General features: G+C 38.4%; 1 protein-coding gene across 3 annotated transcripts in view; it reads right to left on the bottom strand.

Annotated features, from left to right (window-relative positions):
* The window catches only part of IL17RD (interleukin 17 receptor D), a 57,797-nt gene that overhangs the window by 6,402 nt on the left and 27,270 nt on the right, over window positions 1-24,125 (bottom strand). For all 3 annotated transcript variants that reach the window (XM_042880289.1, XM_042880290.1, XM_042880292.1), the window contains exons 3-11: window positions 10,459-10,516; window positions 7,855-7,980; window positions 5,520-5,638; window positions 4,959-5,079; window positions 4,090-4,134; window positions 3,850-4,001; window positions 3,038-3,103; window positions 2,473-2,527; window positions 1,506-1,616 (exon numbers count right to left, since the gene is read on the bottom strand). In XM_042880289.1, the coding sequence (XP_042736223.1) occupies window positions 1,506-1,616; window positions 2,473-2,527; window positions 3,038-3,103; window positions 3,850-4,001; window positions 4,090-4,134; window positions 4,959-5,079; window positions 5,520-5,638; window positions 7,855-7,980; window positions 10,459-10,516 (853 nt within the window). The remainder of the gene's footprint in view (window positions 1-1,505; window positions 1,617-2,472; window positions 2,528-3,037; window positions 3,104-3,849; window positions 4,002-4,089; window positions 4,135-4,958; window positions 5,080-5,519; window positions 5,639-7,854; window positions 7,981-10,458; window positions 10,517-24,125) is intronic.

The following is a 24,125-nucleotide window of genomic DNA, read 5'->3' as shown; positions in this document are numbered from 1 at the left end:
AATTGGAAAAAAAGAAAGAGAATTCATACTATAAAGGTGCTCTTTTGTTTATTTGAACTTTCTAGACTTTCAACTAAAGCAGATAGAAAATAATTTTTTTCAAATTCCTTTCCAGCCTGAAAAAGTTGCACACCCTCAATCTACCACCTTCTGAGCTGTTACTTATGTGGAATATACTTGAAAAGGGAAATATGAAATTGTATTGCTGCACAACTCAAGAAAGTTTTCATTTATAAGTAGAATGAAGTTGTTTCACCTCACTGTGAAAAAAGCCTTACGTATACTGTCATGAAGAGCTTCCTGCATAGCTAAGTCCTTTTGAATACAAAACTCCAGGAGTAAAAATCCTTTCAGAATATCATACAGCATCTCTCTGGTATGTAATGTTTTTTGAAAATTAATTTGGCATGCATTTGAGCTTAGAAAAATTAACTTAGTTCAAAATAGCTCTGCGTGTTTCCTTCCTTGGATGGATGCACTTACACTGGAACGTGGGTGCCTTACACCAGACTAACTCAATACAGTTCTAGTTGATTAAACTAATTTTGAATAAAATATGCCTATTTCAAAATACAAACTTTGCCCTTAGGGATATTTTTCTTAGAATTATTCATCAGTAATAACTACGCTGGAACAGCTCTCTGCGTAGATACCCTCAGCGATTTGTCTTTTTGTTGGAACTGTGCTAGTTGTGAGCAAAGGAACAGCCACAGAAGACCAGAAGGTAAAGGGATTTAACCCAAATGGCATATAGCACTTGCATTATATCTCATTTCCAAAATTCAGATGGATAACACAGATACGTGGGGCTTAGAGAATGTAACTGCTTTTTCCATATTGATGAAACAGCACGAGTCCTGAGATTCTACCAAAAAATGCCAACTGATTTTTAACATCTCAGAGTAAAAAGCACAGCTTGCCAGCTCCTAGACACAGTGGAGAGAGAAATCGGGGAATAGAGATGGAATCTAATTTACAGAAACATCTGCAACTAAGTTTTAGGAGAGAAGGCTTAGGATGAAGTGTAAAGGCAACTTCCAGGAAAGTGAGCAATCTGGAATAACAGACACAAGTAGTATTCCAGACAGTGCTGAGAATTACATTCATGTCACATGGCTTTACTTTCTTTCTGGTTTAAAATCAGTATCAGTGATACTTCTGAATGAAACAAGGCAATGTTTAAAATATGTCAATTTACAGATATGCTTGTATTCTACACAGGTCCTGCATTACTTTCAGAAACAAACAGAAACCCTAATTAAAAAATTAATTTCCATCAATTCTAGATTTGTAATGCAATACCTCTTTTGGAAACAAATCACCATCATGCACTGAACTAAGAATTTGCTACAAGTTTCAACACAGCGTGAAATGTGGAAAGGAAGGAGGAAGAGCTGAAAAAGAAAGTTCTTCAGGTAAAGATATTTCTAGAATAAAGCTACTAACTGGGACCTTTGTGGTTGCAAATGTACATCTTTATATCCATACTGAATGAACCCTCTTACCTTGCTGCTTTTTGCGGCACATCACAGTGAAAAGCGTTGCAAACGCCGAAATGACAACTAAAGGGACTGTAATGGCAATAGCTCTGATTGGTCCAGCCCATGGAGAATGCACTTGGAGAAACAAAGCAGAATTAGGCGTGTGCTTATGAAAAAACCTCAATCAAATCTTCACACTCGGAACATAAAATTGCTGCAGCACATGATTATCAGGAATTTGGAAATGTACAGTAAATTCAAACAACATGTTCTGCTCCATTTTGAAGAGGTCTTATGCTACTTGTCCTGATAACCACAGCTTTAGAGCAACTAACGTCAGTAACAAGAGCTTTCTGCACACTGCACCCTCATGATGGGGGAGTGAGTTGTATTTTTAACATGATACACAAGAGTCATTTCAACTGTTGGATTTTCATTCCAGAGAGCTCAAATAGTGGCTTCCCACAAAGACTACAAAGACTTTGCATCAGTCCATTTTGTCTATTACCTTCATCTAAGGCTATGCTTTGGGTCTGCAGTTACATTGAGAAATCCTCATTTAATTTCAGGCCAAGCATTCAACTGACAGATTTTTCAGAATGCTTTATTTCATTTCAGGGCTGAAGCACATAGCCAGTAACGTGTTCAGGCTGCTCTCATAGTTTCACTACATTACATCCACACTGCTGCACACATTGTTTGTTTGCTACTTAGGTACAGATTACAAATTTTCGTATCTATAACAAAAGTGATGTATCCACAACTACTTCCAATTATCTCTTGATCTAAACTGTACTAAATGTGAATAGAAAAGACATAGAAATGCAGATGTGTACATACAAGCGTGCTCTCTTTTCATCAAAAGATCACAGCACATTTGCATCAGCAGTCTTCAGTCAGTGAATAGATAGGTCAAATCAACATTTATTTCCAATGCAATTAGAACAATCTAAATTCATCAGGCATACTACTTAAAAAACAATATTCATACCTGGTTTTAGTGCATAGTGCATTGTTTTCCTTGTTGTATTAGTGTCATCGACCAGCTTTGGAAAGTAAAAGTTGAATTTTATTTTGTGGAAATTTCACTTCATTTTCTGCAATATTGAAACAACTGTAACAGCTTCCACAACCTGATGAGAAACTTACTGTTCAAAAAGTTCCAGAGCACCAAAAAGTACTAACTAGTGAAACCATTTGTCTTTGGCAGTACGTAGCTTATTCTCCTGACACTAACTTTTACATGTATCGTCATCCATCAAAAGAGACTTAACTTTCAAGTATAGCAGAAATTGGCCAAACTTTATAATTCCAGTGAAGAACCAAAATCCAAGAATTACTCAGGCTCACAATTCTACTTGAAGGCACAAATGAAAAAGCTGTGCATTTAGAGAAGCAGAACTATGGAAAGGTCAAGAACAATGTAAAACCTTTACTTGGCCAAGGTACCTCAGGAGGGATGCCTGAAGTTACTGAAGACTTGGACTTTAATTTCACTTAATTCCTTCATGAATGTACTCATTCTGCTGTGGTACAAATGACTCTGTAAACATTACCTCGATTATATAATCCCCTGGAGTTACATTCTGAAGAATACAACTTGTAGTATCTGTGTTTTGATCCTACATCCAAAAAAAAACAAAAACAAAATACTCTGCATGACACACACACACTTTTAAAATATAATGTAAAATGCATTCATATTGATTTAGAAACTTAGGGTGCTCTTCTGTCTTAAACCAGCTCAACTAATTCTCCACTCAAGTATGCAAGGACTGCAGTCCTCTGCTTGCAGAACTAGAATATGATCAAACATCCATTTGAAAAAAAAAACCAAAACAGTTTTCAAAGGTTGTCCATTGAGATAAAATTTGACATTGAAAAATAACGGAAGCTAAGGAAAACAATGCAGCAAATTGCAGCACCCATAGGAAGACATATGCACAGCTGTACAAAATCACAGAGAACCAAATTCTACACTCACACTGAAATGAGCAGTACCTTGTGACACCATCTCGAATGGGTAATCTGTTCAGTGGTAAAATTTGGCGTGGAGATAAAATCACATCATTGGAAGGAACGTTTAACAAATGTAATAAGATGCAAGTTGAAGTATTAATCAGTTGTATGGCCTTCAAGAGAGAACAGCCTCTTCTCATCTGCTTACAGTATTCAGCACCACTGAGCACTCAAGTGTTCTTTTTGATTGATGAGTGCTATCACAACACAACAGATACTTCCACAAATAGCACCAAACAGTTTAAAATCTTCAAAGTGATCAGATTTTGTATTAAGTTTCCATAAAAACTTAGAACATCCATGTGAATGAGTTTTCTGCTTTTGAGAGTTGCAAAACACAGTGACATACCTGTTTGCAGGTCTTTTGCTTGAACAGCCCTTCATGTTTCAGTTTGTAGTGAAGAAAGTAATATCTAAATCCAAAGTTGTGGGGAGCATGATCAAAAGAGACTTGCATATTGAATCCCTGCTGGGTAACATTCAGATTCCGTGGCTTCCAGTCTGTCAGAGAAAACATTCATAAACTGGCAAGTGACTCTTCGAGAGCAGTAACTTCTTATAAGTATATAGAAAGTATTGTTTTACTTACAAGGTTTGCAGATGAGGTTTTCTGGCTGTAGCAATAATTCACATGCTGAAAATAGAGGTAAAAGGATTAATGACAGAGCATCCACATGCTATGCTATGCTATGTGAGTATAAAGTGCAAAAGAAAGGAGTTATTTCAGCATTTTAAAGTCAGCACTCTCATTTCTTTTCCAGTCTGTAATACACCCAGAGTGAATATATTTTGCAAACTCACCTTCTAAGTTATGATTCAAGCCCTTTCGCATCTTTAAATGAGATAGGTTCAGTAAATTGAAAACAGTAATCCTTAGCAGGACAAATACCAACACTTTACCCAAATTGGTACTTACAGTTAGATTCTATTCAATTCTATTTAGGCACTGATGAGTTTATTCAAGTTTATTCTCATTAGGCTGCAATAAGAATTGCTAATTGCTAAGTAATTTTGAGAAAGTCAACTTGATTCGTTGCTGCCTCATTTCATATGCATTTACCCATACCTACCCTCTACACTCCCCTTTCTGAAACTGATCTCAAAAGCAGAAGCAATTTGAGCTTTTTCACAGTGCCCAGTGAGGGGAAGAAAAGAAATGAACCACCTTCATGAGTAATCCTGCTGCAGGCAGATCTCAGGCAATTATAGGCCTTTCTGAGACGCTCCCTCTGGTAGGTGGATAACATGAATTATTCACTACAGATTTTTCATTGCAATTCAAATTCTTCCCACTTAATACCCAGATCTTTCAAAGACTGTGTCAATAACTATCTTAACCCAGACTCCTCTGACATTATCATGTTCTACATTGAAAGCTGTTCTTTTAATCAGAAAAGCTATTTCTGAAAACAAAAAAAGGAGGGGAAAGGAATGACACTGCATGTATGCAATACTTACGTCGAGTTCGGAAAAAAAATGGATGATAATTGCTTTCATTTTTAGTGGAAGGAAAAGGCACAATCTTTACAAAGTAATCTGTTTCAAACTTCAGGTTTGCAAAGGGATTAGATTCCACTCCCTACACAAAAAGACAAGATTGAAAAAACTTTAACTAAAGACATTTTCTTCAGTATTAGCCCACAGATCTGCAAACATGAGTATTAGTGAATCTACTAAGAAACCTTTCTCTGTCCATCCATTACAACACTGACACGAGGAAGCTTCACGCAGAGCTGGGATGTGGACTTGTTACAGATATGCCACCTCTCCCCCCCAGTCATCCCAAACAGTTTTGTGACAGTTTCCAGCCTCAGGAAAGCTCCTAAAGAAGGGGAGTAGATCTATCTCCAGTCAACAACTGGTCATAAGAGAACAACGTTGGGAAGCAATCTCCATCCTAGTAAACATCACATTAATTATATATCTATCTAAATATGTACACAAATTTATAAATAGCACATAAATACATTCAAGGCTACACAAGCAGTAGTGAAGCATTTCTTGAAAAAAAGCACTTACTGTTCTTTTAAAACTTGGGTTCAGCTGCTTTGGATCTCTTAAAACCATCTGCTGGCATTGCCTTCCCTCTGACTTTAACTCTTCAAGTATTACTCGGAATCCTCTCAGATATTCAATCCCTGAAATATTTCAAAATGCATTCAGTGATATTTTATGTGATATGAAGATAGTTCAATTTCTCTTCACACTTAAATCCTAACCCTCACACGAAATACGTTTGTGTTTTAATATTTGTGACATCAGTTCTTCCCACATTGCCTATCTTCCCTATTTAGAATTCAGTCTCTGGCAAAGGCTGTAATTACTACACACCTGTGTAATACTTAGAGCAGAGGGACTCCCATTGCAGCTGAGGCTTCCAAATTATCACTGCAATACAAATAATCAGTTCCTTCACCAGCAATACACTTAATAGTAACTTTGTACTTCCATGATTTGCAATGCAATGTAACAGTTTGCTAGCAAATTACAGAAATACATCTTTATAACATATTCACACAGTTTTTCAACCTTTGGTTTAAAGGGATGGCAGTTATCACCATCTCTTTGTTTCTAGAATATAACAGCGTAACAGAAAGCTTGACTTAGAAGGAATGGAATCTATTCCAGTGAGTGCACACGTCCAGTTATTTTTAAGTGATGCCAGAACTACATCCATTGTTTTCAAGCTCCTCTAACACAACCAACTCTCAGCACAGCCTCTGCATTTCTTTGCAATGTTCTCATCGTGGGATTACCAATTAAATGACTAAACTGAGTCACGGTGATAGAAGCATCACAGCACAATATCAGTGTGATGCTGTGACAGATTTGTGATTCAGGCGTCAAAGTTACTGCACAGTTCTTCAAGACTGATTACCATTACTCCACCTAATTCCATATATTAAAGAGAATTACATGTGGCAGAATACACATTTACCTGAGGCACAGACACCATCTTCATAAGGTAAATGCCACAAAAATCAACACAGATTAACCTGGCTTTACACTAGGCTTGTCAGGAAGAAAGGAAGGGTGGAAAGAAGGAAGGGAGGGGAGGGGATGGGTGGGAAAAGAAAAAAGAATTCTTCTGTTCCAATAGATTTTTTTTTTAATGCTTTATAATAAAAGAAAGAAAATGTTTTATACTAAAAGAAAGGCCGTGCCCAATGTGTTCCTAATGCTCCATGGAACAAAAGCACTGTTTGTGCTTACACGAAGGCCACAAAAGCGTCCAGTCTCTGTGTTACCCAAGATGTTTCAACAGCAGTTCTGCCTTCACGCTTCCCAGAGGATTAACCTCTGATCAGACAACAGAGAACACCAGAATTTGTTTCCCATATAGTTCTCATTCATCCAGTCTGCAGCTGAAGATTACCAACTGGTTTCAACCGCACACTTCTACAGAATTCAGGGTATTTTTCACATACTGCCTTAAGCTCCAGCAATTAATCATTACTTGCTCTTACAAATTTAAAATGCAAACCAACTCCGAAAGCAAGATTCAATACTGGGAGGGCACAAAGAAAATTTCACTGGTACACTTATCTAAAGTGTTTGACAGATCCATGTCAAAAAATGTATGTCAAGTTCAATAAAGGCACTTTTTCAGCTGCCACACCTCAACACTTAGGTTGTCATCTTACCACACAAACTTCCCACGTTATTTAATTGTAAGAAAAAAAACTTTTTGAGGAAGTATGAACCATGACATATCAAACTGGGAGACTGCTGTATGAGTAAATGAGCATTAATCAAATGTTTTAATTTCAAAAACTATACTGTGCTTAACTCTAATGATTTACTTGATACTGAAAAGCACTCAAAGACATGAGTACAACTCTTTTAAGCTCTTTGCAAAAAGAAAAGCCACAGTGAACTTCTGTGCGATAGGGAAGATTTTCATGGCTGCTCCCCACCTCATTCCCAACTGTTACAAAGATTCTGTCAACTTGTAGCACTTCACACACTTCTGAAACCAACTTTATTGCTGCGACAGCTTGACTATGAATGGTAACAGCGAATGAATTTCAGGTCTGGTGCTACCTCTGTAACTTTACCCCAGAATCCTTTCTTTTCATTCCAGTCAAAGCAGTCACTCTATCAGCGGTTACCATAAAAATGTTGTTTTTATCAGACAAATCATTTACCTTACTGTTAAGAACGTATCTTCTTCAGTACACCTTTCCTTTAGCAGCTTATTTAAAGCAGCAGTTCCACAAAGCTGTCAAGAATTTCTTTCTCAAGCAGTTTTCTTTAATGCTTTGAGCATAATTTAGTCACATTAACTGATCTGATCAACAAGAATTCATTACCAAAGACAGGATGAATTAGTTCACTTTCCTCTACTACTTACCAATGGCATTTGCTGTCCAAAGTATTGTGACTGCAACCTGTTCGTAACATGCATACTGACTGATGGTTATATTCTGCACATCTCCAATCACATGTTTACCCACTGAATTCAGGTAAGGAGTGCAGTCTGAAAATACAGAGAAATAAATTTTAATAAGAAACATTAAAAGTAAATTTTAAAAGAAACATATGAGTTTGTAGAATCCTTAGAGTTGGAAGGGACCTCTGAAGGTCATCTAGTCCTCTCCTCTGAACTGGGACATCCACAGCTCAGAGCCTGGTCCAGCCTGGCCTTGAATGTCTCCAGGGTCAGGGTTTCCACCACATCTCTGGGCAACCTAATTCAACCTGGTTCTTGTGCCACATCAGAGAAGAACCCTGAAAACTATTCAGTTTCCAGCAAGGCCCACATTTTTCCACTTGAATAAAGAAGTCAATTCTCTGACATTTCTTCAAGACTGAGCAAAGTTATGCATGCTATTTATTTTATAAAATAAATAAATACTGTACAGTAAATCAACATGAAGCTTTTGTCTTAAAACAATGAAAAACAGTCCAAAGCTTCAAAAGTCACTGAGCACAACCACTTCGACCAGCTGCCAAAGCCTCATTTGCAGGACTCCTCATTTACCATTTTGTAATGCCAGAGCAGCCTGTATCACAGGTTGCAAAAATGACATATTTTGGAACTCTCTAAAGAGTATTTTTTTTCCTCACTAATTACTCAAAATGTAAGGACTGCCATTTAATTTGTGCACATACAGTGCAAGAGAACACTGGTGAGTGACCAGGCTCTGATGTCAACAATGACGATGTGAAGTCTTAGAACTGGTGCCCAAGAAGTGCTCTTAACCACAGATACTGCTTGATCTTGAGTACTTCTCTGCCACCCATTCAGTAACTGATGATAAATCTGAAAATCCAGATATAATTTATATGGTTTGCACTTGGATATACAGAGTTCCCAAAAATATTAAAAAAAAAAATAATCAAGTGCTATAACAAACCAACACAAGAAATCAGAATTTAATTCAGATGTGTGCTCCTTAAACAAGGAAAAAAATAGCTAAGTAAAAAGTAGTTTTAGAAAATGACTTTTCTGCTACAAACAATGATGGTAAGTGGCCTTTCATGTAACCGCCCCACAATTAGAAACAGAACAGTTTGTACAATACTGCTCTTTCCACAAGCTGGGCAATTGGTATTTACTCTGCTGTTTGTAGAATTCTGTTGCTATGAGTGAATGGAGTGACAGCATGAACTTCCTCTTCAGAGAATAGAGCATCTCTTTCAATGGAAACTTTGAAGTAACAGCTTTTGCTAGGTCTGGAACTAATTAAAAGCGAGCTCAAGATATTGGATCCTGGTTGCTAAAATTTCTGGTCAAATGACAATTTGCCAGAATGCATTACAACATAAATGTCTGAGGTTTGACTGCAAGACACTGATTTGTATTTTCAAAGAACAACAAATTTAGAAAGAAAACAACACAGAAAAAAGTGCATGTTTTTTCAGGAAATCACTTATTTTATTTGAATACAGTTGGAATACTAAAACATACAAACATTTGTTGTTCACCTGAATAAATAATCTAACCAACTAATAGGAGAACATAAAACTGAGTTCATTAGAGTTGCTGTGTAGTAAGCTAAGAGCTTTTAAACCATAGCTAGCAAGGCACATTCTGCTTTATGCTGCCTAACTCAATTTTAGAATGTATTTGCACATTATATGAACATTTTAGCCTTGATATCAGGGACCTCTTTCCCTAGTACTGCATAATTCAAATAATAACTTCATTCAGAAAGTGTGCAGTGCCAGCAGAACTTTGAATTAACACTTGCCATTGGTTAATTACAGTTCCTGGTGCCAAAATTAATGGAAAAAATGCTACAGACACAGGGACTTCAACAAACTCCATTGTGTGAAATAAATGCAGGGATCTCTGCTCCAACTGACATTTCTTACTGTTGTTCTTTGTGCAGATAACAAATGGTAACTTGTATGTAGTTATCTCTTGTACAATCTGACGTGCTTAAATTTTGCTCATTTCTTTAAGAAGATTAGATAACAAATGAATTCACAATGAAAGATTCCAAATTCAGAAGTTAGCATTAAATTGAGGAATGTAAGGATAATGAGAATGAATTAAGTAGACAACAAAAAAAAAGGGGGGGGGGGGGGGGGAAGGGATGGATGGAACTTGCACTGGCTTCAATGCAAACATTGCTACTGTAAATTGGGACCTTCTCTAGTCTGCACGTTGAGCTTATACTGATGATGGCCACTTATATATTTCCATGTAAGGTTTTCAGTGACTGCATTATTCGACAGAATGAAAACACTCTTTATAATTCTCTGACCAGTAATGGGTGAATGATCCGATAATGAAACCACTACAGATGATTAGACCAACTTACTCTAATTAGTGAAATATACGAAGACCCACCAGACTGAGAAGAAACAAACCTAGATTTGAAAGTTGTTTCAGAACTAAAGAGGTCATGTTACTCTTCGAGTCATTTTTAAGAGAGATACTGCTATGTATTGACAACTGAGACTGCATACTTGATTTTTGTGAATTAAGTGCAAATTTTCTACTTACTGTCATATTTAAAGGTGATATTGAGAAGCCCATTGCTCTTGGTGACAGATGACAGGCCCTGTAGAGAAATATCAAGAAATCAATATGATTTTTTTTTTTTTTTTTAATTAAAAAAAAAACTATTTTGAACATTCCCGCTTTGTGAGCAGTGTTTTGGACAATAACAGAACTCATGTCCTTTTTTTCCTTCTGCTCAGGCACACCATCAGTCAGACAATCTGAACACAAGCAGTAATAACAGATCAGGTTGCGTATTCCTGCCACCAACATTCCCAGCATAACGTTGCTAAGGGTGGTGACTACGTTGGAAAACAGCATTCTGTAACTGCTAATTTGTTTTATCAAATAATGTTATTGTGCCCTTTGTATCTGCTATAGTTTCTATGGAAATAAAATAGGAGGCATTACTTTTGGAGCAACCTACACATCTCTCACTCTCGCAGTAGGCATGAATACTGCAGAAATCCACTCTTCCATATCAGACACTGGTTAGATCAAATATTTTACGTTCTCAAACATTATCAAAACACACCACGTCTCGCTCAATGTCACAGAAGCTAAGGAGCCATCAGAACTCCCCCACCGCCCTCTGAGGGCAGTTTACCACTACAGTGCAAAGAGAAGAAGTTAATAGTATAAGAGGACTCCAACTGTAATGAGTATTGAGTATTGCAATGAGTAAGTATGAGTGAAATCACCTTAGAAAAAGACATAAAATAGCATATAAAGAACAAAAGCAAAGCAGATCTTAGCAGTACCCCGGGAAGTCACTTTTGTAATCTCACTTTCTTCTCAGGTGGCTTTTCATTTGTTTAGCTTTGATTTCGTTCAGCATTAAACAAGCTGTTATACAAAAATGTTTCCTGAAACAGGAAGGTGTCAGTTTTTTCCCCCAAGTCTTAACTTTTCTACTAATATCTTTTCTCTTTTGAAATGTTTCCTGTTTCTCTTAAGCTACACAAAATCCCATTTAACTAACTCCAGCAAAACAAAGACACCACATGTGTGCGATGATATGAACAACATATGAAAAAAAATGACAATAATGACACTGGCTTCGTGTATTTATAAGTGAGCAAAGACAGATATTCAATTCTGCTCAACTCTTAAGGTCATAGAGCTGAAGCTTTGAGGATGAGAAATACCACTAAACTCCCCCCCCCCTCCTCCCCCCACTGAAAATCAGCACAATTATTTTCATTTATTTGGTCTTTTATTCCTTATATTTAAAAGCATATAAAAAAAATGCAGAAAGGCTGTAGAAATTTGGGAAAGAGTGAGGAGCACCTTAAAATGCTGAACTAGATAGTTGTCACAGAAGTTTTATGTTAGAACATGTCAGCTAGGCAGAGAACCATACTTTGGTGGTTATCCTCCAAGTCCTTCCTGCCGGGAGCCAAAGGTGCTTCCAGGAAGCACTCCCTCCTGCTTAAGCCATAAAGTAGGCACGCTGTTTAAATGGCTTATTGCTAAGACAATTTGTTTAGAGCACATACTTTAAAACTATAAATCCTAATGTTATGGCCCTAGGGCTCTACGCTCTTAGTTAATTAACCACTAACATTGGCTGAATTTACACGCAGCTTTTAGTTTATTCTGAGCATTGCTAGAAAGCTCCACTGCCTGGAGAGTTGTCCAAAAAATCCCTTCGGTCCACATACTTCTACATACAGGGACTGAGAAGGCAAATACTGTAAAAAAAAATAGCGAAAACATCTTCTGAATACAGACCTGAATACAGTACTGATCTCTAAGCAGATCATCAAAGTTGAAATGCTTAATGAAATTAAGTTACAAACAATCTTGATTGTTAAAAAGTGGAGATGGGGGGCTGTTATTGACAGAAACATTCACTCTCACAGTACATGAGCTTAAAACACAAATTCTGTAGAAAACATGAGAAGCAAAATCCAAATCCATCTTCACTATTGGGCAAGTAAGTCTGAAAGAATTTCCATCACAGAACGCATACCTCAAGGCACAGAGATTAATGTTGGAATTGTTCCTCAACCTACATCAACAGCGAAGGTTAAGATCCTAAGATATCTTCAATTAGCACAGCTCTGCATAACGTTAATGCACCTCATCTCCTGAAGAATGAATGACTAACTCAGCGCGCTGATAAGGCATGTGCAGGCATTTCACTTCCAGCCTCCTTCCTTCAACGTGAAACAGTGTGACTATTCATGAGAGACAAAGACTATTACGCAAAGGTAATCTCTATTTTGTTTGTTTTTGTAATTTTCTGATATTTGGCCTACATACGTGGTACATTCTCAGCAGTGAAATGCACCTACAGCTAATGTTTCTACTCATTACTGGTCTGGAGAGGAACAGACTCAGGCCTCCATTTCCAGAAAGAAATGCTAAAGAAAACATTAACAGCAGGAACTGTTTGTGTCAGAGAAATGCTAAATGTAACTACTGCCAGGCAGCAGATACAACGGAAGTCAAATACAACAGAAAGAAAAGAAAATAATCTGATTCACTTTTATTGAATGTTTTCCTCTTCCTTCTAATTTGAAACATACAGTGCTTCACATCCTTTGTCAAGCTGCAAGTACTATTTCTTCCATATATGTTTGACAGCTCCTGCCAGAGACGGACTAGGCGATCTCAGAATCACCTTCTGATAACTGCCTTTACAAACAACACTTATGTATACTTCAACATTAACTTCATTTGAGCAAACTCTCCTTCACTCAAGAAAGGCAATCCCATGTGTGAATAGGCACTGTCAGGCCGCCACTTAACATCAGTACCAGGAAAGGAGCCTCACGCTAGCACTAATTACAGAGATCTGGAAAAGGTAGGAAATCACTGCCCCTCAAGCACAGCCTTGTGCACCAGACCAAAGCAGCAATTGTGATTCATCTTTCGAATGTTGCTGATCCATGCACACATGGTCCTCATTTCACGCTCCCCCAAGGCAAACTGAAGGGACAATTGTTTTTGAACCCTAACATCAAGACGAATAATCAGTGTTTACCATACTCACTGCTCAGTAAACTGCAGGTTGTAGATTTGACATCTGCTATTTTCATTTTAAAGCTTTCTCAATGTTTTCCAACAAGATATTTTCTATTTCCACAGCCATCAATGCAGATGAATTATCTGTGTTATTCATATGCCTGCAGTTTGGATCACTCCCAGGAGAACACAGCAAAATACAAAACCCACCCTCATTTTTGCTCTACAACCACTGACCATATACTCCACTGAATGCAGAATGAACTCTAAACCCTGGGTAGATGGCTTGCTACCATTGCTACTATACTTCTGGTGTAACTGATTATTCCAAACCAAAATGTTTTTCATATTTCTATTTATGTATCTACCCACACTGTATGCACATACTATGGGAATAATATTTGTAAATAAAGCAATTCAGAGACAGCTGAGATGTAGGTTTTGTTATAAGTGAATTCACGTATCGATAAACTTCTTGGTGCCAATTTCCGATTTAAAGTTAATTCTTTCAGCTTCAGTTCTTTGTGTGTTCCTTATTACATTGCTTGCATAAGAAATCACCAGATTTAGATGGTTTTTGCTGTTTTTTACTGTTTCTTTAGAGCCACTGCACATTAAATTCAGCTGCAGAGGAACTGCAAAGACTGTGTCTTTGTGGCATCTGCATCCTGAATCTGCTGAGATACGAGAAGTAGAATATTGCTTTTACTTTTCACAAACTACATATTGGGGAAAAAAAAAAAAAGACTCATTCAGGAGCATTGAAAAGAAATGTCAGAAAGCAATCGCATCCATCCCAGCACTGAACACAGGAGTAGTTCAGACACCCCAAGTGCCACAGCACTATTTAATTTATTGATGCTGCAGAACCCAGTGTTATATGCTCTCATTTCCCTTCCCAAGATTACACTTTATAGACAGTGATGATGTAAAGATTTACATTGCTAGGCAGATAAGAAAGAAACAACTACTTGCACAGAGTAGATACATTTATAACATTCAGTCTTCAGAAAAAAATTATCTGTGTTCCACCAGCCATTGCAGCAGTGATATCATACAAAAATGAAGTGAAAATCTTACAGTGATTGTTATAAGGAAAATTATTGGTAGCAAGAAAAAAGAAAAGATAAACGTGTGATAACTTTCCAGAGCTGTAGGAAAATCCAACAGAAAAGTGTGGGAAATGAAAAAATTAGAAACATGGATAAACGAAGGGCAACAAGCATTGGAATAATGGATTAGAAATCCAACTGCCCAGATACTGCAAGGGGTGGAGAGGTACCTGAATTTAAATGGAACCACGCAGGAGACAGAATTTAAATAACGAATGTGTTAATTATTCTTAAGGTGAAAAGAAATATGTCAATATCAAAACAAAATTAATGAGAACTTAAGGCCGTTCAGCAAGATGCTCACTTGATGATGCTGATTTTAATCATATGCAAAGTGACTCAAAAAAAGAATATTCAAAACCTACATCATAACTAGAATGTCACGAGACACTGATGCTAAAATTAGGCGGCTGTGTTCCCACAGAAGTCTCTTCTTTTCCCTTCAAAAGAATCTTCCAATGCTTCACCACAAATTGTGGTGCTGTTGTGCTTCGGTTTTTTTTTTTAAGCCATGAAAACATGTTTTTGAGTGGGAAGTCATTACAGAAATTAAGTGGCCCCTGTTAGCTGGTGTGCACACAGCATTCCTTGAGGAAATCTCCCATTCCAGCACTTTGAGCCACAGTCATCCCCAATTTGAGCACATACAATTCTGCTGAAGTCAGCGGCATAATTACCTCCTGCAGGCACACCTAGTTTCAGCCACCTTCTCCATTAATGCTTTCACTTCTTTTCCTGCAGTACCTCAAGCTGTCCTCAAGTCCCACAAGATGCAGTTGTCCAGGTCCATCCTCAAAACTCAGAATAGCAGGCTTCTGCGACTTTAGGGATCTGTGAACATTAGTCTGAGTAGGCAGAAGCAGAGACTGCAAACCTTTAATTGTATATTCTTCAAGTCCATTGCAGTTCCTAACCCCTCAACATCCCTTTACTTTCAATCCCTCTTGTAGAGAAAAGAAAAAACTACAGCCAAGCATTGTTTTCCTCTGAAGAGGAAATATATGAGAATCTGGGAAATAAAACATTCTCTTAAAGGAACATGGAATATTTATTTCCCCAAAACAAATTTAAGGAACGCATAGTCCTTTTGACTCAAACAAACAGAAATGTCTCGGCCTTTCTCATTAAAGATCATTAAAATGTCATTAATTTTTTTTTATTTTTTTTTTTTTAACACAAAATCATGGCATTAACCATGGTTTTATGGCTGACCTTCCAAAACACAACTTCATTTGGTTTTAACATATTCTTTTGCCATTTCAGCTTGATATGGTTTTCTTAACCTCCCCCCACCATTAAGGGGCAGGGGGAATTTAGCAGCTGCTGATTTCAATCCTATCAGAGGATGACGTGGTCCCTAAACCATGTGGTGTGCTTGTATGACAGCCAGCTTCACGAGGGTCCCTAGGTCTGCTATGCAGATAAACCTTTGCTAAGAGTAGACAACAACTGTGTCATTCAATGAATTACTATTACATGCCTTTTAATTTTATTGTTGAGGACAAGTTTTCTTGTAACTTCATCTTTGCTAAGTTCAAAGATAGAAGGTTCTACCTCAAAAAACAAACAAAAAAACCCCACATCTTCAATTTACTGCACTCTTGGAGACACACAGTCTTAGAAACTGAACTTTAATTCTCACTTCCATAGATGAAATATACAGGCAGCACTAAGGAAAGCATTGTATATTCACAGGAGCTCATGACTGTAACAAAAAAAAAAATACATATTTAAAAAAAAGTGAGTTTTGCATGACAAAGACATAAATAAGCCAAATACTTAATTCTGGAGGATACAGAGCAAGGCAATTTAGCAGTAACTTCACTCTACTGATCAGAGTACCACAGAACTTGTGAAACTTTCAAAATAGACAAGATTTGGGATTGTTCCACCTTAATCCCTTCTCTGAAGTAATGCAATTATTTTGAACACAAAAAAAAAAAAAAAACCACCAACTTTTCTTGGGGATTTAGAAAAATACAATTGTACGCATCCATACAGTTCTAAAGCTCAGGGTTAGTGAGCAGTATGATTCAATTCCAGGAACGATCACTACTTTGCTTGCCAAAATCCTCCACGTTCCAGCTTTAAAGAATCTTTCACCATTCCCCCAACAGAGTTTTTAATACCTCACACAAAATTTGGTTTTGCAGGAGATGGAGTGGAAAACAATTTCATTTGAAACAATACAAGCATCCCTTCCCAAAGTCACCGTCCTTGCGAGGCATCTAACTTAAAAAGGCTCTGAAAATGAAAAAAACTAGGTGGGGATCTGCTCCATAGCAACACAACCATTTCTTTGGCATTAAGTTCTGTACAAAGAGGGACACAAAAATAATAACATACCAAGAAGTGCCACTTTTATTCTGCACTCAGCTGTGTTATATAATCTCCTCATCAAAAGGGGCAGATTACTGCATTTTCAGATCAGAAAGGGCATAATGACTGTATCAGAGTCTTTCCTTCTTTAAATATGAATGGAAAAGCAATGATCATTCCACTTGTACCGTGCTTACGGCAGCAAACACAATTAGTAAAAATTATTTTTGCTTAGAAGTAGAAGTTCTTGTACATCAGGGAAGGTAGCAAAATTAATTACCCCTGCCTATAAATCTTCCCCTTTCCCAAGAAGGCAATCAAGTATTCCTCCCTTTCTTCCTTTCACAAAGCAAATGGACAAGCTGAATAAGCTGGCTTCCTGCAGAGCCAGGAACACGCCTCAGCCATGCTGCCCTTCCTTCTAAGGGTGTTAAAGGTAAGAGCTTTGGTTCTTCCTCAGCTATAAATTGTTCCCACCTCCCTGCGCCAAGCATGCAAATGGAGATTCTTATTATTGAACTATGTGCTTTTAGCAAATAAATTTCTTCTTGACACCTCTGTCTAGTCCTGGTCGACAGCGATGAAAATTACTCCCACAGTTTAAGCAGTAACACAATCAGCAGGGCGGATTAGAGGGTCTGGTGCTTGCTGTGCGCTGATGATCCACATGGCTGAACTTGAGACACACGCAGACATTTGGTGGCTGCAGATTTAAAGTTTCAGCTGCCAGGGAATTTATACACTGCTGGTTAGCCAATATGGAGCACAGCCATAGAATCTGCAGCCAAAAATCCTCCATTTGAAATGTGTCAGAAGCATACACAACGCTGCACAAACATTTCTGGCCCACCTGAAGACACTCGGAAGCAGTGGCACCCAACAGCACGGACCCCTCTCCCCAGCCCCTCTCTCTCTTGCAGCCACTTGGGCAGGAGAAGATCTGCCAAATGGTGTCCAACACCAGGAATCAGAACACAACACAACATAACCTCACAGAACACAGATTTCTAAGGAGGCCGTTTCTCCAAATGAACCACCAGTGCTGAGCAAAGTTTACCTCAGATCTCACCTGGTCAGGGCAGACTTACCCCTAAGCACGCTATGCAGCCGCCCTTCTCACAGAACAACTTTGCTATGAAAAATGGACAGAAAACAGAACACATTCAAATATTCCTACGTGCTCAGTATTTGGAGCTGAAAAGCACTAAGTGTTGTTAAGTTTCATTGTTGGAAAAATATCAAGGAAATGCATGTGTTTTAAGTATATCTGTACTGGCAAGCTCTTTGCGTCTTATGTGCTATTGAATCCCATAAGATTTTTAACTACTAAAAAAGGAATCCAAATACAAATTTTAAATAGAGATTTAATGTTTGGAACGGTATCGAAACTCCAGTCAGTTTCCACTAATAAAAGTTACAGCCTATGGATATCACACTTTGTAATACACTTATATAAGTAAAATAGTTTAAGAGATGCTTTTTCCTATGCATTTAACATTAAGTGCTTTTGAAAGACAGCCAAAGCAAAGGTTGCACGTTCTGCCCATGCAGTAAGTGGCTTGTTCATAGCCACTATTTATTAACTAGTATGCTAGCACACTAATTACTAATTAGACTACTTGACACAAAGCACATATTGCTAAAACTCACTGTCACACATCCCCTCACCCACAACTTGCTTGGGCTTTGAATTGTGCCATTGGTGCCAGGTGCTTAGCTGCTGTTTCAGGTCTTGCAATGCTTCATGAAGGATCCCAGAACCTTGGGGCACTTTCGATTTCTGGTGCTATAGGTTAAAATCAGATCTTCCAGTTTAAAAAAAATATCTATTGCAAATAAAATCTGCATCTTGCTTAGTTGTTTTGTTTTTGTTTGTGGTGCTGCTGGTGTTGTCTCATTTATCAAATTATTTTAAATGATAAATTTGCATAACTCATTAGTAAGTAATATGAAATCACACCTTGGGGAAAAACAACAGGAACCCTCCTATTTAATGCCTGATGCACACATGAAAACTGGACATAAGGGCCCACTCTCATCACCTGCGTTCTAGAAACATGCAGATGTAATACTAAGGAACATGGCTTAGTGCGAAACAGTGGTGGCAGGTGGATGGTTGGGCAGGATGATCTTAGAGGTCTTTTCCAACCTTAATGATTCTATGATTCCATTCTATGATTCTGAGGTTCACGACCGGCACAGAGCACACTTAACCTCAGGACAAACACCACTGTTCTGCTGTTCTAAAGAATTTCCTCTGCATTCCACAGAAACAGCGCCAATAAGATCCAGACTCATTCCACACAAAGTCCTCAGAAGTGAAAGAACCCTGTAGAAGTATCCCAAGTTGCAGTTTCATCCACCTCTCTCTTCATTTTAGAGCACTGTATCACACAGAGAAGCTGGTCAAGTGGAAAGCAAGCCCTCGGCGAGGACAGCAGTCCAACATATTTTCTCACACAGCACTCACATCAGGCCGAGCCCATCCAGCAGCACCACGCGAGGCACTGAACTCCACCAGCACGGCACACTCCTTATTAGTACATCACAGACCACAGCCCTGCACATTCCTGCTGCGTTGCAGTAATGTGCACTGAAGATAAGGATGGAGGATAGTTGTTAAGACTTAAGACTGAACAAAGATGCATTTTTAATCTCTTTCCCTCTCTGTGAAATGCTTTAGGTACTTTGTATTGCAGTGCTGGCCATTGACAAACAAAGCACATGAGCACCATCTGCACCGTGTTCTGAACAGAACAGTCTGGTGATTCTCCCTGCTCAGAGACTCAGGAAACACAGACTCATTTCCTGTTTTATCCATACTTTCTACTTACAACTTGGAGGAATTTAATATCTTTTATACCTCAGCCTCCCATCTGTAAAACGGGATAGCAGAATTTCCTTTCCTCTGGTTTCTACAAAATAATTTTAGATAGCAGTGAATTCAGAGAAAAGATTTCCATTTATACTCTGCGTTCATACACTTATGCTCTGTATTTATGCCCTCTGTATACAGGACTTAGCTTTCAGTTGATGTCCTTTGGTGATATTCACACAAGTAAGCTTCATGACAAACTACAGTTTCAACCTTTCCCCACTTTAAAAGGGGAATGCATTCCCCTTTTATGTGTTTTACTTGTTTTACTTTTGAAATGTTTTACTTTCTTTTTTTTTTTTTTTTTTTTTGGCTTCGTCCAAACAATAAAATATTTCCAAACTACCTGAGTTAAATTACAGGTCTTGACCCTATTAATGTTTGTCTTTCAGTTTTGCAGGGATGTGAAACAAAACAAAAGTATGAATAAGGAATTTCTTGACAGTAGTAAACTGCAAGCTAATACACAGAAGCAAAGGCTTGACTGCAGACACAAACACTTTTCCACATTAGAATGTGTGGATTACTTGCTTGAGTTGTTTTGATTGGTAATAAGGTGCAAGGTTAAGTTATTGTAATAGTATCATCAGGATAGCTGGTAATGGGAGTGCTGATAAGTTTGACAAGAACTATTTGAAACCTGAAGTGTAATCCACTGAGACTTAGAAAAGATTTATAAAACTAGTATGTAAAACATTTAATGAGAAACAAAGGGGACATGCAGAGTGGTGACACACCGAGCCTTCCGCAAGGCGATGCGCCCAGCCCACCAGAAGCGGGGGGCTGAGTCAGATGAAGCAATCAGCTGCTCCAATTTGGGTGACATCCGGCTTTCACTGCAACCTTTTGAGTGCTGCCATTACCTCCTTTTTTCTTCCACATTAACCAAACCATAGAATAAAACTAATTATTTGAAGAAGAAAGGGCTGAAGAATTATCTACTGCATATAAAACTCACAGGGCCAGCACTGCATGTTTTCTTCTCATGTGCTCTTCTGACAACTTCCTTACAATCATGCCAGGTTAACTTTTTTGCTGCAAATAACCTTAAAGCCAAATGCAGTTCTACTGCTTTTCATCTCAAAATCCTATCTAAACAAACTGCAATCAGTCTAATGCAGTATCTACAAACTATGGAACACTCCTGTGTCCCAATAAGTATGTTTTAAAGAACAAAATATACAATTAATCTGATCGGTTCCAAACTTTTAAAGCCACAGCGCACCAATGCACAACAGTATGAAAATGAAAACATTCTGTGTATCAGGATGTTAGTACCTGCTAAAGATTGAGACATAAAACACTTTTTCCTGGTTATCGTGTCTCCTGAACATATCCATTTTCATGTTCAATTCTGTGAACAGCACAACATTTTCAGGTATTTGAAGCACATAAAATGTACCCAAGACACGAAAAACACAGATACCTCAATCTAACTGCAGGAAGCAGTTTGGCCATGGCACAGTAACTTGTCGAGCTGCCATTTACTTGGTGTGCAGATATTTCCCTGACAATACCTAACTATTAACCTTTTCAAGGCAGAAGGAATAAGGGATTAATATTGAAACAGAAAATACTAGACACTACTAATGTTGACACAGAACACTATCAGCAGAAAAAAACATCTGAAAAATGTTGATGACTAGGATTTGTTAACAAAATACTTCTGTTGCATTGATGCTCACAGTGATTTTTTCCTGAAATCAGAGATGTTTGCCCCAGACCATGGGATTGAAGTGATTTGAAATGGAAATATTTCCTGTCCGCTCGCTGCCAGTTTCTGTTCCCAGAGTGATATAACAGATGACATTTGGTACAATAAATTCTTTTATTAACCATAAATTTGAGACTGCTTCAGGGATTTGAAGTGTTCGGTTTCATGCTGAAAAAATGTAATGTTATCCACAGACCATCAGCATGTGCAACAAAAACAGAGCCACAGGTTGGGGCACTTTGATCAAACCATGAAAAAAAGTCTCCTGATTTTAAAAATACTTGAAAAGCATTTACAATAACATTTTAACCCTTTATGTTTTCAAGATACACACACTAACTGATCTTTCTTTCTGCTGGAAACAATCTTTTCTAACAACAAGAAGTGCCCATCTCAAAAGCTCATGCATGCACGAGTTCCCTTCTAGCGATCATCTCGTTTAGGAAGCCAGAAGTACAACACAAAATTTAAGAGTTTAAGCATTTATAGGCACAGATTAAAAAAAAGAAGTTTAATTGAACCTGAACTTCTCTAAAACATTTACTTGGCTTCCTCTTATCAAAGTTAAACTGAACACATAAATAACCAAACCTAAGACATTGAACAGAAACACTTTGTCTCTATTAAAACAGAATTACATCACTGCCCTAAGTGCAAAAACCTACTGTGTTTCACCACGAGTATAAATGCTAACTTACAAGTGAAAAACTACCCGGATGTGACTGTAAAACATAAAGGTGGAAACAATTCCTTTCTGTTGCACCAAAAGCTAACTGCACGGGGTGACACTGCACCTCTGAGTGCCCATCAGCTTCCCACTACCAGACTATGCATACTGCTGACTTCTGCAGCTGAATGGGGAACACCAAACCATAACTAAAACATACACAGTGAATGCCATGTGGCCACACTGAATAGTTACAATAGTTACCGTACCCACCAAAGTTGTTAGAATGATACCGGCTTTGTTCTAGCATTATTTTGTGGCTTTGAGTCCTGCACATACTTCCAGAATGTAATAAAAAAGAAAGTTCTGTCCCTGCAGCTCATTCTTTAGGAGCTGAATGTCCCATTTCCAAACCTCTGCATGACATTTCACGGCCAGTGGTCCTGATTGAAAAAGAACCCCAAAAGTGAATGGCACGACTAGCGAATTACTTTTTCAATTGCAGCTATATGGAGAAACCTAAGCTATCCCAACCTGCATTATTCCTAGCTGATGAATAAAAGATAAAGGCTTTGTTCCCATTGATGTTCTGAAGAAGCATGGAATAACAACTTTTCACCTGCTGCGGGTCAGGCTGGGTAAGGTGTTCATTGGTGGGTTTTCCGTTCTGATTTGATGTGGTTAACCTACCAGCCTTGCTGGGGAAAAAAAAAAAAAGGGTATCTGAAGGTAAAGTTAATTACTGAACACCACCAATATAATTTGCTGGAAAAAAAATGTAAACAATAAAGCAAAGTGGTAACTGTTTTGGAACAGATGTTACTGATATTCTTTGAAAAGCATCTTAGCAAAACATTTCCGTTGTTAACAGAAAGACATTAGATACTACTTGATAATTAAAGCAGCTGGCTTTACATTTGGCCCATCACTTGGTGGGAATTTTAAAAGTATCCAAAGGGTTGCATGGAACACTGACTTAGGCACAGAGTGAGCCCCAGCAGCTCCTGGCTCCCTGCACAGCCCCAGCTGCTCCTTCGTGCTGCAGCTCACAGATTCAGAGCAGACACTTCACACGAGAGCCTGGGGACCACACTTTGCCCACACGACTGAGCTGACCCAAGTAGTGAAGGAAAAAGAAAATGAAAAAAGCTGGGATACTTTCCATCCAGAAGGTCTGAGTGATGTGATTCACAATGCAGCTCACAAACAGGTGCCTTAGCACAGGTGGGGATGGAAGGGCAAGCACCAACTGGGAGGAAGCAGATGGTAGTGAAAACTTCTCCAACCAGCTTCACTGTGAGTCCATATAAAATGCAACTACATCCCAAGCCACAAAAGAGAACAAATCCTATTGAAAGTTAATGGGAGTTAGGGTACTCCATTCTTTTTCAAAATCCCATTCCAAGCTTCTAAAGACCTGCACATGCACACAGGATCAACCTGAAATCACCCATTTATACCCTACACCTCTAAGACTTGGAGGGGAAGCCCAGCACAAGCTTGAGACCTTTGCTAACAAGCTTTGCGATGCAGCAGTGCTGCCTTCCCACAGTGCGTTTAAAGCTCATCTGGACAGAGCAGCCTTTATGCTCAGCACAAATTGCACGACTTACCAGTTCCAGCTTTCACCCTCATTTTGTTTCTGCTGCCTATAATTAGAGACAAGTTGAGACAGAGATAACATTGATCTCCATGGAAATTTGAGGAACACGAAGCAGTGAGCACAGGCTTTACAAGGGTTCTGGGGCAAAGCACAGAACAGCACCTGGGCAGCCGGGGCAGGGCTGGCCTTTGTTACCTGGGCAGCTGCACACAACTCGCCTCCAGCACTTCTAAGGGAAAACCCATCCCTTCAGACCTGCTTACACAAGGAAGTTACCACTGCGTGATAAACCAAGATGTAAATTTATACTACAGTAGAAATGCTACAACACACTACGTGGGATGCTCCAACACACACCCACACAACACAGAGACCGAAGGTAGCTCTTGTCAGGAAATCCTGAGCAT

The sequence above is a fragment of the Lagopus leucura genome, unplaced genomic scaffold, assembly GCF_019238085.1.
Source record: "Lagopus leucura isolate 7727_CA_CO unplaced genomic scaffold, USGS_WTPT01 Super-Scaffold_100026, whole genome shotgun sequence".
Taxonomy (NCBI): Eukaryota; Metazoa; Chordata; class Aves; order Galliformes; family Phasianidae; genus Lagopus; species Lagopus leucura.
The sequence above is the reverse complement of the archived record's forward strand: the minus strand, read 5'-3'. Positions and strand labels throughout refer to the sequence as shown.